Below are 16,938 nucleotides of genomic sequence, written 5' to 3'. Positions count from 1 at the left end.
ATTTAAGACTTCATTACAGTCACTGTGTTTCAACTGGAAACTCCCTACAAATATTACAAAACAGGAAAAATTAGAGCTGCTAGTCATTTGGACTTCAGTTGTTGGAATACAGTCAGAAAGATTTTCTTCTACCCATCTCGATCCCCATTCTTAAAGAAAAGTGTTAGAAGGGAGCATTTCTTCAAAGGCACACACATACTCTGCAGAGATCTTCAACATTTACCTTTTTTAATCCACCCATTTAGTGCTATCAACACTCACAGCACAGCTGTAAAATAAGCCCCAGATAATATTAAAATAAAAATCGTAAATTTTTCTTTCTACTTAGGTTAGCTCTCTCAGAAATATACTAAGCCTTGTATAATATTCTTGCTACCAAGTACCATGCTGATACAGAACTCATAACTGATAGAGATTTAGGTTACCAAGTATGCATGATAGATGCTGTACCTTCAAATGAGTAGAACTACACAGCCATCTGTCAGTACAGTCTGCAATCTTTTTTTGCTAACCACAAACGAAACTGAAGTAACTGAAGAAAAAACAATCAAAGCAGCTATGAAGAAGATACTGAAAATGAGTATTGCCAGGAGCCACTGGCACTAGGCAGTGGTAAGAAGGTTTGCTGGAGGATTCTGCTCGAAGTGAACACTAGAATCCAGACGGAATTCGTGGCTTCCCACTAGGTGGTGCCCGAGCTGCAGCCACCTGCCGCCCCCCCCCCACCCCATAGTTCCTGTTGCTTACGGTAGAAGTTTCAGCACCTTAATTCAGCTGCTGTCTTCATAACCACAGCACAATTTCTTGCACTTCAAAAATGTATCAGCTAGTAAGTAAAAATCCCTCTGTAACCCCGTGAATCTACAGCCTCAGCTCCAAATACAGACAGACAATTTTTCTATTGTCGTGCTCAAGCTTAAGTGGAAAAAAGCTACAAGCACAGGTTAGGAAGCATGGCTTAAATTAACTGTTCACCCTTGCATTGCTCTGTCTTTATTCCTTCAGTACCTATTAATTATCTTATACCTACAGCTGCAATACAGAAACCATTCTGCAATTCAGTTTTCCATACCTTCTCTCAGAATCAGTAGTCATGCTCAATCTGCCAGGCTTCCCCATTACTGATACCTAATAAGATTCCCCTTTATAACTAAAAGCATTAGCTTTCAATGTTGTACTATTCATTAATTAACAAACAGATACAGTTGAATAATTTAACTCTGAAAAGTCACAAACTGAGCTTTTACCATGGTCTTTTATTACCTTGTTAATGATTACAGGAAACAACAGACACTGGGATTCCTCCAATACACATTCCAAGTGTATTATTACATGCTTCCAAATTATTGCCAACAAAACAAGGAATACTAGTAGGAAAAACACACTAGGAAAATATCCAGAAACTAACCATCATTATTGAAGCACCCAACTTAAATGAGAAGCTAGGAAATGGCATTATCAACTCTCAAGTTTGAGTATTCATAGTGACGTAGTTTGCATCGCATAGAGTTCTCAGACACAAGAAGGTTGTGTGCTGCTTTTGATTTAGGTTTTTTGTTGATTTTTTTTTTTTTAAACTTACATGTATCCAGAGCATGTATTCCACCATCTATCAGTAAGAAGAGATCAAAATAGCATTTAGTCCAATTTGTATATTTTTTTTTTAAGAAGGGAAATCACAATACACAAGCATTTGTAAGGACAGCACAAAGACCATGTCATGATGAGGAAAAATAAACATGAATGAATGAAAAACATGAGATGATGTGCTGCCAGGCTCCTTACCCATTGCTGCTGCTGTTGGAGCTCCCTGATGGTACTCTCAGCTTGCTCCAGTTTAGTATTGGCCTCATCACTCTGCTGTTTGATGGTGGCCAGCTCCCGTTTTATGAGGTAGTTTTCCTCAGCCTCCTGGGCCCTTGTCACTTGTCCCTTTGGACATAATTATGTGGGTTTTTTTCCCCTCAAAAGCAATTGAGGACAAATCCAAGACAGACTGCCTTTGCAGTACTCAGGCACATGTTTCAGATGGTTTTGCAAACAGCATGGAATACAATTAGTAGAAATTTTTGGATAATGCAGTACAAAGCAGCTGCTTTAGTACTTTGTTACTAAGCTTGATATCCTTTCAGCAAGCACAACTGTGTACCTGCATTCAGTAGAAGTCAATTCATGCAATATTACTCAGTTGTACATGCAAAGATTTAAGTTTGCAATATTCAATTTAAGTGTTAATAATGTTTCAATCCATTTGAAATAAAAATTTCCACCAGAATTACATTAGGTTAGAAAATTATTATAACGTGCAACTATTGGCTTTATTTTTTAATATATTAAACAACTTTCTAGTAGGAGATTAGCTATATATTTATTCCAAATCAGCAAGGCAAGGATAGAGTGCAGCATGCAAGGATGCATGCATTAAAGCAGTTTGGTTTTTCTGAAAGAAGAAGAGTCATACAGTAGAGGACTAGAAGACTATACCTGTATCAATCTATCTGCCAAGGAAGCACTTTCCTACAAAGGAAAAATTCAGATAGGAATAAGGAAAAGAAAAAACAAAGGAGTGCTAATAGCGACCAAAAAAGACTAGAGCAGAGAAAGAAAACACCCACATTCTGCCCATTTTTCTATACAGGTAACGTGTTTCTACAATGTTAACATCTCTTTTACAAGTGAAGGCAACTCAGGCTGGAAAGTGCAGGATGCAGCCTTCCACTGCAACACAAGTAATGATCTTTGATACAATCAGGAACCAAAGCCAGACTTCTGTTATGCTTAGAATTCACTTACAGGAGACTGGTTATTTTTATCTGAACATCTTGTTTTTTTAATTAAGAAGAATTACTGGTACATTGTCTGATATGTTTAGGAGACGAACGCAGACTTGGTCTGTGATCCATACACACACTACAAAAGGAAGGTAGTATTTGAGCACAAAGGCAACTCCATTAAGTGCAGAGACATCCATGCAGAATTACGAGGCAGAGAAATTAAACGGTGCAGACTGAAAGACCTAAGTAGAAAATTCAACTATGACAGCCAGTATTTTGTTCTACTGAGCTTTATACCAAAGTACTACAAGAAATATATGCCTGCTGAGCAACACTACATTTCCTCCGCCATGCTAAGGAGTACAATTTCATTCAAGATATCTCCACACTATCACCCTTGTAAGCACCCAGTTTTCACATATTCTCTGGCATTCTATTCAGAGACAGTTAAGCCACCCGGAGTCTTATAAAAAGTTCCAAGGACAAAGTTTGAACTGGTTGATAGAAGCCACCATTTAAATGTAGTAAGGCTGCACGTTAAGGTGTTTGTCATTACAGTATGCTAAAAAAAATCACAAGTAAATCATTTGCAAGGATGAGGAAAGAAATTTTAAAAGGAAGAGCTCCCAGGAGAAGAATTGTAGTGCTTTGGTTTTTTTACTTTATGATCCGTTCTTAGATGCTCTCATGACAACAATTTCTGATGAGGATAACTTAGATATTTTTTTCATTTTGAAGCACCTCAATTCCAATCAGACTGGGATATTCTGAAAACAAACTTTGAAATCTCAAACACAGAATTACAGGCACGTGAGCTGTCTGGTGGCTCAGCAGTGAGGTCCTGGCAAAAAAAAATAATCAACTTCAAACCTCTGCAAATCAAGCATAAACCAGGAATATTTACTATTGTAAGTCCACAACAAAAACACAAACATCATTTGCCACTGAATTAAACATCTCAGTGTCTGTTTTCTCCAGTTAACTTTACCTATAATTTAAGATCTGAAACAACCAGGCTCATAAAATTGAATCTTTGATCACAACCTTGTTTCACAAGATGTCCTCACAATGAGCATTTTTTCCCAAACCACAGAAATCACAATTAATCACAATCTGACATAGACTGATAAATCTATTATGGCTCCTTGGAGAAACATCTGAAGTACAACACTGCTCAGTTCTTTCTGGCAACATTTAGTCCGTCCTTTTCCTCACCGTGAAGCAACTCTTTATGAGCTGTGAACATTTAACTTCATTTGCTGAAAGACAACTCTTAGCAGAGTTAAAATGGGTAAGAATGCTCTCATGCTAGAGTGCACTTTCTTTGATTCAAGTCTGTCACATGAAGAATGATATCAGAACACAGGAAAGCTGAAGAACAATGCCAGCATGCTATCAGTATATAGACAACAGTTATCATGCATACTTGGAAATTATATCCTACAAAGAAGCCGAACAAAACCCTATTTTAGACAGTATCTGTGAGAAATTATTTCCCTCGGGCCCCTGTATCTGTAATTTCTACAGAAACTCCAAATCACATAAGATGAATTAATAGCTGACAGCAGCAGGCTTCTGTGCTAAACATGAATGCTGCAACAACATCCCTCCACTGCTGTATTCAGTGACAACAATCTTTCACCTTCACCTCTCTGATCATTGATAAGCCTATCATTTTGCTTCTACATAAAAACAGGTAGCGACTTCAGATTGCCAGAAGTGAGGATTCTCTCACAATAACCTCTTTTTCACCCAGACATTACACTATTTTATGTGGTCTTCTATACTTTGATACTTCCAGTTCAGGAATAAAACAATACAGAAGTAAGGTACACCAAGATGTTCAATTTCAAGTAAAAGCCAGACAAACATTTATAAGCACTGACCTTAACAGCTTTGTTATTGCCATGCTTTTGGCTATGCACTGTTAGTGAACATTGTAAATCAACTGGAAAAAATAGTAAGTTATCAGACTCGTTTCATATAATAAGATGACTAATTGATATAATGAATATAAGTAAAAGATTAAATTTGGTCACTATCATACTTACTTTTTCTAATGTTTCAATGCGCTGCTTTAGGAGCCTATTTTCAGTTCGCAACCTCTGAAATGGAAACAATTCAGAACTTTATTTACGAATTCTCTTTAGATTTGTTCACCAGAAGTAACACAGTCAATGCCCTTTATGAGCAAACAGTCCAATGTAAATGCTTATAAACAACACCGTAGGTCCTCAGTTACATGTCCAGCTACATGTCCTTCCTTCTAGTACTTAAAGAGGATCCACGAGAAAGCTGGAGAGGGAATTTCTATCAGACAGCAGGAAGAAGATAAATGGTAATGACACTGAAAGACAGATTTAGATCATATATTTGGAATAAACCCTTTACTCAGACGCTGGTAAGGCACTGGAACAGCTTGCTCTGAGTCACTGTGGATTCTCCATCCCAGGAGGTATTCAAGGCCAGAGTGGACTGGGCCCTAGGCAACCTGATCTACTGGAAGGTATCTCTACCTGTGTCAGGGGAGTTGAAGCCAGGAGATCTTTCAGAGGTCCCTTCCAACACAAACCATTCTACAATGCACAGATCAGATACATAATCCACATCTAAGAACTGAACTTATCTACAAGTAAATTTATAGAGGCTCTCTTACTTTAATTTCAACCTGTTCTTCCATCTCTTTTGTTTTTATTGTAGTGTATTCCTTCTCTAACCTAAAAAAAACAGAAATAGTAAAGGATAATTAGAAAAGTTACTGACAGTTTAAGTGGTCTAGTACCTTTACAAGCAACAGGAAAATAAATAGAGATTATATTTCCTCTGTTTAGACAACCACTTGAAAGTTGCCAACATACTCCTATAAATACTTGAACATTCAAATTAGTTGAAGCACAGAACTACTTCTGCAGACATAAACAGACTCAACTTCATGCTGAAGTGTGGGTGCTTCTTCATATAGTTATTATGATACAAACCTGAAATGGCAACATTTGGAACTACAGTAGCCACTCAGTGCAGTTATGCAACAATCAATTCAGTACAGTCAGCCAAAGGAACACACTGCTAGGATGGCTTCGAGGACAGAATGATGCAAAGAGATTTGAGGCAAGTCTTAAAATTATTTTGGTCCCTCTCAAGCAAGCTCCAGAATGGCCCCAGTGAAAAAAATGGCAACAAGAAGAAACACAAGCTGTGATACCCAATGCCTCCACAAAAGGCAATCAAGTAAATTTAGCCTGAATTGTAGTGTTTTAAACTGCAAGCTTTTATATTAGTTTTCAGAGAAAGTGCTTTCCCTGAAAGTTTGGGCACTGCTTCTTACTCCGATGGTGGACACAAATAGTAAACTTATCTTGAAAGACCCTACCACAACCGCTCCCCTTGCACTGCAACATAATACAAACCGCCTGCCTTAAGAATTGAAGAAATGCCCAACTTAATCCTGGAAAAGCAGAAGGAGGGTAAACTGGTTTAGCAGCACAATTTACAGACAGCAGAAAAGTGAAGACATGCAACTAACCTTAAGTAGCAGCATTACACTCAGAATTTCAAACTCGGAATCAGATTACCCTTACAATTACCTTCCCCTCCCTACTTCACCCTCAAAAAAAACCCAAAGAAAACATAAAAAAAACCCCACACACCTAACGCCACCCCATCCCACAACAGATTTTCTATTCAAATCCTCTTTACAGAAGCTCCATGCAGCTCCATGCAGCTTTCCTCAGAAGCTCTAGTTTTTAACCGAGGTTTGATTATGTTCAAGAACAACTGCAAACACCACTTTAGCAGAATTCTCTTGCAAAATATACTTCAGTTTTTAACTGCTCACAGTATAAAATCCCAAAAAATTCAAACATGGAAAATTCAGAGTCAAGTAATGAGTAACTAGTTTTGAACAAACAAACAGTAACTCCAAGCAACGTTATAATCTTTTCTTAAAAAGTTATACCTACTTTTTCATCTTTTTTGCATTGTATTTGACTTGGTAAGAGGCTTGGATTAATTTGTCTGGACCACTGTCAAACTGATGTGGAATGACCTTTTGAAAGTGCTAAAAGCAATCAGAGCACAAGATTACACATAATTAACAGCTGCAAATAAACACGCACCACAGATTTCTCACATCTCTTAAAATAAGATAATCTTAACTTACCTGTAACATCCCTTCCATGTCAAGTTGCAGTAATTCTGCTTGGTTTGTCTGAAGTAGTGCTAAACCTACTCGAAATACTATTTCTAAACCCTGTAAAGAGAAGTTAAAATAACATTCAACAATTATTCATAGCACTGCCACTGCTACAAGATGATTCTATTACTTAAGAACATTGGGGAGCCCAGTTTCCCAAACAAAAGAAAAGGAAATAAAAAATCTTTAGACAACAGATTAATCCTGGGTTCCCTGTTTTGTACTCAAGAGAAAAAGTCAGGCTACTTGTCCTTACACCAGATCCTCCTCAGAATGCTTCTGCAGAACTAAAAATCTCTTAAATGACAGTTCTTTACATGAACTTTATCAATAATTTCAAATATATTTGGTACTAAAGATACAATAAAAAAAAAAACAACGGCATTTTAGTTTCAAACAAGGTATAACAACAACTGAACAATTTAAATAGATTTGAGGGAATGTTTGACGCAGGAATATCCTAGATACTATACTCAATCTGGAAGGAAATCCACCTCTGAGTTAGTATCTTCTAGGAGACTATTGCAGAGGAAAAGCATAAATGGACTGTAAGGTTTGGTTTGTAACTACATACAATCACCCAAAGCTATAACCCTAGATATGCCTTAGGCATCAGTCACAATTCCACTAATTCCATAAACTCTTTTGGCTACTATCCATCTTCTAAACAGAAGCTGTTCTTCTATACTCCCTCCTCCTCATCTACTTGTTCCCATGAAATTTTAATGTGGGCCCAAAAGAAAATTTATTTTCAACCCCAAACTACTGAAGAACAGATACCCCTGTTGCATGATGCTATCATATCACATCCAGGCCTTCTGGCAGATACAATAACTCTTCAATAAGCTTACACTATAAAGTTGCATGCAGCATCTATATTCAAATATGTAGTTGCTTTTCTTTGACAAGCTACATGTACAGACATCTTCCCCTACCAAACAACTGATAAACATCTACAAAAGAAGGGTATTTGAAATTTGCCTATCAGAATAGTCTTTACAGTACTACTGAAATAGCTGCTCTTAACCACTACTTTTGAAACAGAATGTAAGTACTGAGTAGTTACCTCAGACATAAAGATATCAAATATTCTTGTTGCAATTGGTAGTGGAAAAGTTGTAAGAAATATAGTTAAAAACCATGATGATGCATACATAGAAGTGTGAAAACTCTGAGACTGAAAGTGCACATAAAGTTCTGGAAGATGCTCCTGGAGAAAGAAGAGAAAAAAATATTTATGTAATGCTTTAGCAAGTATTTTTTACTGTGCAAATGGCTTTGACAAATATGGAGAAAAATGATTTGTATTTGCCACAGCCAGCAGTTACACAACTAGAAGAATTATTACTTGATATGGATATGAAAATTTACCATTATGAAGAACCAAGCACCAGACATCACAGTATGATCTGCAGTATTTCCACACTGCACAGTAGAAACGAACATTTCCATATCACAAAATTAAGCCTACTTGATCCTGCCAGCCTGACTTTTACTTAAAAAAAAAAAAAAAAACCAGCTATAGATTAAGTACAAAGACATCTCACTCTTAAAATTTTCAATCCAAGCTTTACTACTCAAAGGCATGAAGCAACATGAGCTCTCATGACATTGTCTGTTATCAGTTAAAAAGTACATCATACAGACATGCAGACTTTCTCCTGCAGTCCTGAAATCAGCTGTTGTCAGAGAACAACCTACTACCAACAGACAAGCCTGCTCTTTAACTGCAACTCCCAAGATTATCCTCAGCTACTGAAAAGAAAGTTTGACAGATTTTATACATACCTGTATCATGCACTCAAACTGGTACATACAAAGGCCCAATTCAGCCATGCTCGGTTTAAAGAGTTCTCGTAGTCTGTAATCTTGCATTAATTTAACAAACACACAAAAGGCTTCTTCCTCTGGCATCTATATAAAAAATAAAAAAGAAACAAACAGGAGAAGCGTAAGGACAGACTGAATGTTTGGGAAGGTTTAGTGTTTTGCTGTTTGTCTAAACAAGTAATTAATATCTGATGATTACCGTCATAGTTTTCTTTGTATATGCTGGGTCCTATCAAGTAGATTTTAAACTGAAAAGGAAATGGAGGTCTGCAAACTTCTTACAATATAACCCAGTTTATAAAACTGATCAGTAATACAAAGACAACTTTGAAAATACAACTGTTGTGAAATTTCAGTTGAACTGAGAAGAGGTTTAGTGTAATAGAACTGAAATGACAAGTTCATCAATGGCTGAAGTAACATTTCCTAGAGTAATCTGCAAGTCTGGGATCCCACCTTAGCTTTAAGAAATAAATGCACTCTCCCACTCAGAAAGTTAGTAACTTCTTGACAAAAGATAGGAACAGCATATACTCTCATTTGATTTGCAGAATAAAAGTCAGCCCTCCATAATTATATTTTAACAAACAGTGATTAAGAATCACCACAAAAAGTCCTCCCAAATCACAACAACACATTATGCAGTTCAGCAGGAATTTTCAAGGTTCACATATTTCTTAATATATTGTTTACCTGCATAAGTAGTAATCCAACAATAAAAGCACTTCCTTGACAGTATCCAACTTCACGATCCACCAAAGAATAAGCCTACAAAATAACATTTTTAAGACTCCAAATGATTAAATCCTCATTACCAATAAAAATAAATCTTAGCTCACGCTGTTATTTTGATAACAACTTGGTCTTGTTCTCCCAAACCCACAGAAAACAGACATACCATACAAAAACTTTGATCAGGTGTTTAGTTGCTACCTGCAGCTACACAGAGACAAACTTTGTTCTCTGTTGGCCTTCAAAGCACTAAAGCACATCTAAGAAAGCTTGCACTACACAGGAATTTGCCAGGTCTTAATAGATAAGAAGGTTTCCATACCTTCTTATGCACAGTATAACTACACCTATAAACAATTTGACAGAAGAAACACTGTTTCAGAACAATTAGGAGCTGTAGGTTTATTTACAGCTGGTTTCCACACATGCTGCATGTTTCCATGCATATTTTAGAACAGGAAGTTACTACGATTTAGAAAAGTGCTGACTTCTCAGTTGAAACTACATGACAAAAATTTAAGCTCCAGTAGAATGGAGGCAGCATAGTGACATTTTATGGCGATCTCATTTTGTGCTTGGGAACTAACAACTGCACAGTAGTGTTCATTTCATGGCACACTTCTCTCCATTATGCCATCAGCAGTTACTGTGTAAATTTGCTTTAATGCAACTTTAGTATGCAAATGTTTTAAATCCCTTATGAAATCTCATTAAATAGAAATATAATATCTGAAACCCATCATTGAAACTGGAATGTAATGTGGAAAATAGAGCAAGTTTAAAAAAAAACAGAACACATGAAACTGATGCAACACATTCACAATGTAAATTATTTTCTAAGTGCTTGTGTTTGCTTACTCTTGTTAATGGGTTTTCAAGAGGAGAAAAAGTGACTTACCTTCATTACATTAAATAAAACCTCCTGCCCAAGGCTGTCCTTCTCTTTAAAGAAATCATGTTCAGGATATGTTCTAGCAATGTCCCTTCTTATGAGTTTCTCACAAGGAGATGTCATTTTCAAAAGCTCTGAATACTGATCCTTTATTGGCATGCTTTGAGCACTACACAGAAGCTGCCAAACAATTGCTCTGAAATGATGAGGTATCCCTTTTCGAACAAGCTCCTGAAGCACAAAAAGGACACAAAATCATTAATATTTGCTGAAAATAATACATCACATCACAAACCAATTATGAAGTTCATAAGGCGTAAGCCTCAATTGCAGCCTGACACATAAATGGCAGGTAACAAAGATTGATAACTTTTAATTAGCTAATATAGACAATTTTTTTTTTAAAGTAAATAACTACAAAAAATCTGAATATTAAAACATTTTCAAGAAGAACTCCTCTGGGCAAAAAAAAAACAACCAAACTATTATTCTTAATATTCCACAGAACATTATTGAAGAAAGTACTCTTAATTGTATTTCTAGTTTTTGGGATATAATTAATTACTCTTAAGTAGTAATTCCCAAGACATGCAGACAACAGAAAAGAGTGCACAAGATTTCTATCAGATGTCATTTGACACACACTTCACAGAAATGTCTAATTTCTCTCTTGTGCCATAATTTCAAAGTTTTCTTTTGTTTTAAGGAAGTAATTAAACCTGTCTTCTGACACCAGACCAAGAATGCATTGTTAACATCAACTGAGCTTCCTTCATTTACCTGAAACTCCCTGGAGGAAAAATAAAAACCAGCTAGTTATTATACAACACAAACCTCCTCAGATAAACAGATCTGAAAAACCATATTCCAAGTATGGTCCTTGACTTTCCAGAAGGGACAAGCAGAAAGCAGTCTTCTTACTTAATCTGAGAAACCGAGGGGAAACTATGAGTCAAAGTCAATAGGTTTAGTAGTACTTTCTGCAACTAGGATCAGTCTGACTATGAGAATGCCTCTTCAAGACAAGAGTGTTCCTTTGTCAGTGGCATGTTTTCATTTGTGGTTATTTTTTTAATTTTAAGGCTCATGAACTATTATCAAGTACTGCCTCCTGCAGGTCAGTTTATTTTATTTTGCTGGAATTTATTCCGAGGTCAGAATCATCTTCTATTCTACTCCTATTTATCCAAGTATTTATCCTACTACTCCCAATATTAAGCTATCACTGCAATATTAACTAGTCTTTTGAACTGGGTAACTTCCATAGACATTCCTGCTTCAAATTATTTCTTAAGCCTGAACTTTACTGCAAGAGTTTTGCAACACTATCTGCAGTTTTTCCATATCCTAAAGATGGTCAGCTTTTCCTAGAACCTTCCTAGTACTGTCACAGCAACTATTTGTTCAGATACGACTGTGACATTGAATTATTTCCTACAAGATGTCCAACTCCAAACCAACAAGCCTAAAACAGCCTTTCACATCCCTAGCTATTATGTCAACAATGCACTACCAGATTGCAGTTCAATCATCTAAAGCCTCAAGAAGTCTAAAAGCAAAAACAAATCATTAGTGGTTTCCTGCATTAAGTTATCATGCACCTGCTTGACTAAAATAACAAGGTTAATTCTGCCAACACTCTTAGAGGAACAGCAGGAAAACAAACTTAGTATCTCTGTAACTATATTCTTTTGCACAGTACTGGGCACACAGAAAAGTGGGACTTAACACCATCTTTCAGTATGTCTCAAGAAACAGAAAGAGTTCCAGAAAGGATCAAGGCACACAGATGGATCATATCACAAATAAGTATATACACCCATGACTAACGGTTCAAAAACTTGCCTACTATCTAATAACTTCAGACCAGCTTTCATAGTCAATATGAAGTGAAGTTCAGGCTGCTAAAATCATATCTATTGGCACAACCAAGAACAAAGGATGCATTTTCCAGTATTTCAAAGTTTAGCCTTTATTTTTTTATTTTTTATTTTTTTAAAACAAACAAGCAAAAAGGACCCACACACCTGAAAATTATTTCACCAATGAAGAGCTCACTAAAAGTACACTTAATTGACTTACGTTCAGTAAATATTTACTCCCCGGACAGCTCTTGACCAGCATGACACTTTATTTACAAAGCCCACATGCAAGCAGCTCAAAAACTGAATTCTATCCAACCTGATCTAGTCATTACCAATCTGCTTCTCCTTGCCAGGTTCATGGGTCGTCTTTTCACAGCTTTTTGGGAACACCTTTCCAGAAACTATTTTCCCTATGCAGGCATAGAGCCTTGAATTCATTTTCATCCCGTTTCCACTCTCACGTCATGTTCTCTCTCCACAACTGCTTCACATAAAAGACACTTTGCTTTAGTCCATTGTTCTGCCTTCCCACAACCGAGTCACACATATGAACTTCGAACTATTCAAAAGACCTTGAAATTTGTATTCTGCACATAAAGCTACAGACTGAAGCCAATAAAGAACCAAAACAGAATAGACTGCCCACAAATAAAGAAATTCCACACTTCCTGTACTTTCTGCCTCTGAAACATAAATGTTAAATGTCCTAAATACTTTTTAATTTATATAAATTACTGTTGAATTCTGTTTCTGCATATACCCACAACTGACTTAGACTGCAAACATACTGCCCAGAATTTCTCTAATCCATTCAGTTTATAAACTTTTCTTCCACTTGGGGTTATCCCTGGGGTCAACAAACTTGGCCTGCAACAACTAAAATAAATTTGTATCAGATCCTCGTGCAATAAGATGATCTGCTCCTTTAATAAGAATGCTTCTAAACAGACAGATGATGAGTGGGGAAAAAAATGTCACAGTGTCCAGCTATAACACGATCTTAAGTAGGTTTTCAGCAACTCCACTTAGAAAACATCAAGTATGTGATTGAAGGGAATCTCTCATTATTAGACAGAAAGGTTTGGTATTCATGATTTGCATCTGGTTTTCAATGAGACATTTGCTAAGCAAAACTAAAGTATAACGATTATATAAGAAGCACTAGAGCTTCAGGATTGAAATAGATACAGTTAGAAACATCTCTTACTTGCTTATCTTAAAAATTGAGCCAAAAACCCATCACATTATAAATCTATCCTACAAACGTGTCCAACTACCTTAACTTGCTTTTCTTTCTTTTTCCGTACATCTTCCCATTCATTCACAATTCTCCCCCACAGGATCCACGAGTCTTCTTCAAGATGGCTGAGATTGCTAGAAGCTGATGAACTAGATACAAGAGAAGATCCACTATTTCTTCTTGACCCATTTACTGATCGCAAGGATTTGCTATCTGTTTCTAGGAGCCTGCAAAGAAACCACGCACAGACACAAAAACAACAAGAAACTACATGTTCTTATCACACTTTTGCCACACAAATTTGTACTTTCAACATCATTGTAAAGAACAAGCACAGAGATCCATCATACAGTTTTTCCAACATCCATCTGTAATAAATTTAAATAGAACTGTTTGATGTTACTATTTATAATCACTCAAGTATTTCTGCAGCCAGAATAGCAAATCACATTGCAGCCTCTTAAGGAACAGACAGAAGTGTCACGTTATGCATAAGTAATAACAGAATTGAGATTTTAATCAGCATCTCGCAATCTCCTGAACCAGATCTTAATAAAGTCAAAAGATTAAGTTGGAGAAAGTACCAAAGTACCACAAATTTAACTTCTTCCACACATTTACCAACTGCAGATGATTCAAAGCTGAGCACAGAAGATCAGCAGGTTTCAAGGTGTAAATACCAGGCAAGAGGGTTTGACCTTACAAGCAACACACACAAAAATAAATAAATAAATAAATAAAGAGCTTTCGTGCATTGTGAACACAAGCAAAGAAATTAAACATTCTCAACTATCATTTCAAACGCCAAACGTACTGGAAAAGACAGTAATTTTAAAGGAAAGAAGCCAAATAAAGATCTCCCCATTAACACAATGCATGTTGATAATGTAAACACAGACAATTAAAACCCAAAGCAGTCTTGTAACTCCTGAATTATGCTAATACCTGTTAAATCAATATGGTGTTTTTATAAATGGATGAGAAAAAATCCTCAGACTTCTCAAATGGGAATTGGGCAACAAAAGCTAATGGATGGATAATGCCCAGTGCTTGGATATGAGAACTGGGATTATCAGGTAGTGAAATTTATACAAACATTTCACCAAGGAGAGAGATCTGGCTCAATAATTTTTCATGCACTTGCACAAAATCCAAAAGCCCGGCAGCAGTTTAGCAAGGCTGGATTAAGTTTTAAGTATTAGTAGTTCATAACCCTTCTACAGAAGTATCAGAGTACCTTCAGTTTAAGCTCCCAGCTAAGAGATACTTATATTAGCTTTCCCAGTGCCCAGCTTGCATTGCCCACCTATAGTTTTTTAATGCTTAGAAACCTCAATACCAACGCATAATGAAAACTTAGTTCAAAATTCCATCTCTCAGTGTGAGTCAGTGTCAAAAGAGCAAAGTAATCACTGATGAAAAACAAGCACAGAAAAAGAATCACAATTATAAAAACACGATGATTATAAAAGGCTCTGGCTGGTTAATTATCACAGCTTTCTATAAGTTTTGCTAGATTTCAGTAGGTTGACCTTACCTGGATAAATTCATTGTCCTGGGATTTGGAGATGGGAAGTTCTTTACAAAGTAAGTAGTATGTAAGTTCCGTGTTGTTCAACAACTGATTTCCTTCACCTAAAACTTTATAAATGATTTACTAATGCCAAACAACTACAGCAGGACTCTGGACTGAGCTACCTCAGTGATTCTCACTATTCTGAGACTTCCAGTAGAACTGGATTATAGAATTCTTAATACATTCATAGCCTCATACAGTCTGAGTTCTTCCAGTTCCTAGCCTGTTTAAATAATTCACATTGTTCTTGTTCATATTAAAGTCAAGAACAAATTAAACCTTTACAAATATCCAGTACCAGCCATTGTTCCCTGTGTTCCGTGTACAGATCCTTCTCACTGTGTTAAAATACAGATTCAAACTTCCAAAACTACTGCGCACCCTCCATACCAAGGGCACCGCATTTCAATTTCCTTCAAGTACAGCACCTCACGAGGAAAGTACATTTGGTGTCCTATCAGATACCTGATAGGACAACCTCTATTAAAATTCATACTCAAAACAAACTAAATGTGTGGTTGAACAACAAATCTGTCTTAAAGATTAATCAGATGAAAACAGATGAGTTAACCTGAATTGTACTAAATCAAGAACACAAACCTAAAGAAGAAAAGCTAACAAGCTTGGGCTCACATGCTTCGAAAAAGCAAGCTAGCTTAACTGCAGGGCTTAATGTAACTACTCTAGATGTAGAAATCTTACACCCTAACAGAGATAAGCAGTCCAAAGAACAGATTACAGTTTTTCAAATATAAATGAGACCCTTGGTCATAAACAGAACTGACAGCCACAGATTAAATGCAAATTAGCTTTCTTAAAGGCACTCAATTTGCCTCCTTTTTTTCTTCTTTTGATAAATTTTCGATGTCTACTAGCATAGCAAAAATCACAGAACATCATCAAATGAAAGATAATTCTATAAACCATAAGGAAAGGAGGACAACACAATTTAAAGCTGACTTCCATGCTCAGTCATGAGCTGCAATTTCCTTGTAAGTTACTTTACTATCTGGCTGCAGAATCAGAACATTAAGAGAAGACATGCCAGAAGGCAGTTGGCATTACCTTCTCTGCTCAGTTACAGCAGCCTATAAAAAAAATTCAGGACAAACAGGAATGACTAATTAGGGATTTATCTTTCAAGAAATTCAGTCATTAGGTACCTGTCACTATTAGCATAACAGCAGCATGCATCTATTATTCCTTGCAAATAAAAGATGCAACACTGCTCTATCTGTAAGAACAGGCCTCCAGCCATAACACTGAAAAAACTGAAAAGCCTCCTGTATTAGCTGTATCTGTACGAAATAACCTGAGCTGCAGACTACATTAGAGAATACAAACTCTCCTCGAACCCTTAAGCTAAATAGCAGAATAGCAGCTTCTACCTTTCTAGTATTTCCAACAGAAAATCCTGCTCTATGTACAATATTATAGGTAATGAGATAACATGCTAAAAGGCTACATGTGAGCATGCTGTACAGTGGAAATCAAGGAGGAAAACAAGGGAATTCTGAAGTAATTCACATCTCAAAAACCTGTAAAAATACCATTTTTATATAAGAATGTGAGGAAGTTATGCAGAAGTCTCATTCCCATGATACTCCATTTCAGTTGGGATACTGAAGATTGTGTGACTGCAACGTAAATTTTTTAGAATAAGCAGCAGTCATAAACACTTCTTTAAAACCAGCAAGCTAAAAATCTGAACATTGTACAAAAACAGATCTCCAAGAATATACATCCCTAGAACATTAATTCTTAACCTTGAAATTAAGGTGCTGTGCCATGAACAGCATCCTCCTTTAAGTCTCAATGTTGAAGCCACAATAAACCA

General features: G+C 36.4%; 1 protein-coding gene across 9 annotated transcripts in view; it reads right to left on the bottom strand.

The window, feature by feature from the left end:
• Positions 1–16,938, bottom strand: part of EVI5 (ecotropic viral integration site 5) — a 62,419-nt gene that overhangs the window by 38,308 nt on the left and 7,173 nt on the right. For 7 of the 9 annotated variants that reach the window (XM_015869929.2, XM_032446123.1, XM_032446124.1 and 4 more), the window contains exons 3-13: positions 13,563–13,752; positions 10,427–10,651; positions 9,490–9,564; positions 8,755–8,880; positions 8,033–8,176; positions 6,934–7,023; positions 6,734–6,831; positions 5,431–5,491; positions 4,826–4,879; positions 2,485–2,517; positions 1,786–1,932 (exon numbers count right to left, since the gene is read on the bottom strand). In XM_015869929.2, the coding sequence (XP_015725415.1) occupies positions 1,786–1,932; positions 2,485–2,517; positions 4,826–4,879; positions 5,431–5,491; positions 6,734–6,831; positions 6,934–7,023; positions 8,033–8,176; positions 8,755–8,880; positions 9,490–9,564; positions 10,427–10,651; positions 13,563–13,752 (1,243 nt within the window). Of the gene's footprint in view, positions 1–1,785; positions 1,933–2,484; positions 2,518–4,825; positions 4,880–5,430; positions 5,492–6,733; positions 6,832–6,933; positions 7,024–8,032; positions 8,177–8,754; positions 8,881–9,489; positions 9,565–10,426; positions 10,652–13,562; positions 13,753–15,062; positions 15,167–16,938 lie in introns of those variants that run through there. The other 2 variants (XM_015869930.2, XM_015869928.2) reach the window with 2 other exon arrangements.

The sequence above is a fragment of the Coturnix japonica genome, chromosome 8 (assembly GCF_001577835.2).
Source record: "Coturnix japonica isolate 7356 chromosome 8, Coturnix japonica 2.1, whole genome shotgun sequence".
NCBI lineage: Eukaryota > Metazoa > Chordata > Aves > Galliformes > Phasianidae > Coturnix > Coturnix japonica.
Note: the sequence above shows the minus strand (reverse complement) of the source record. Positions and strands in the feature narration are given on the sequence as shown.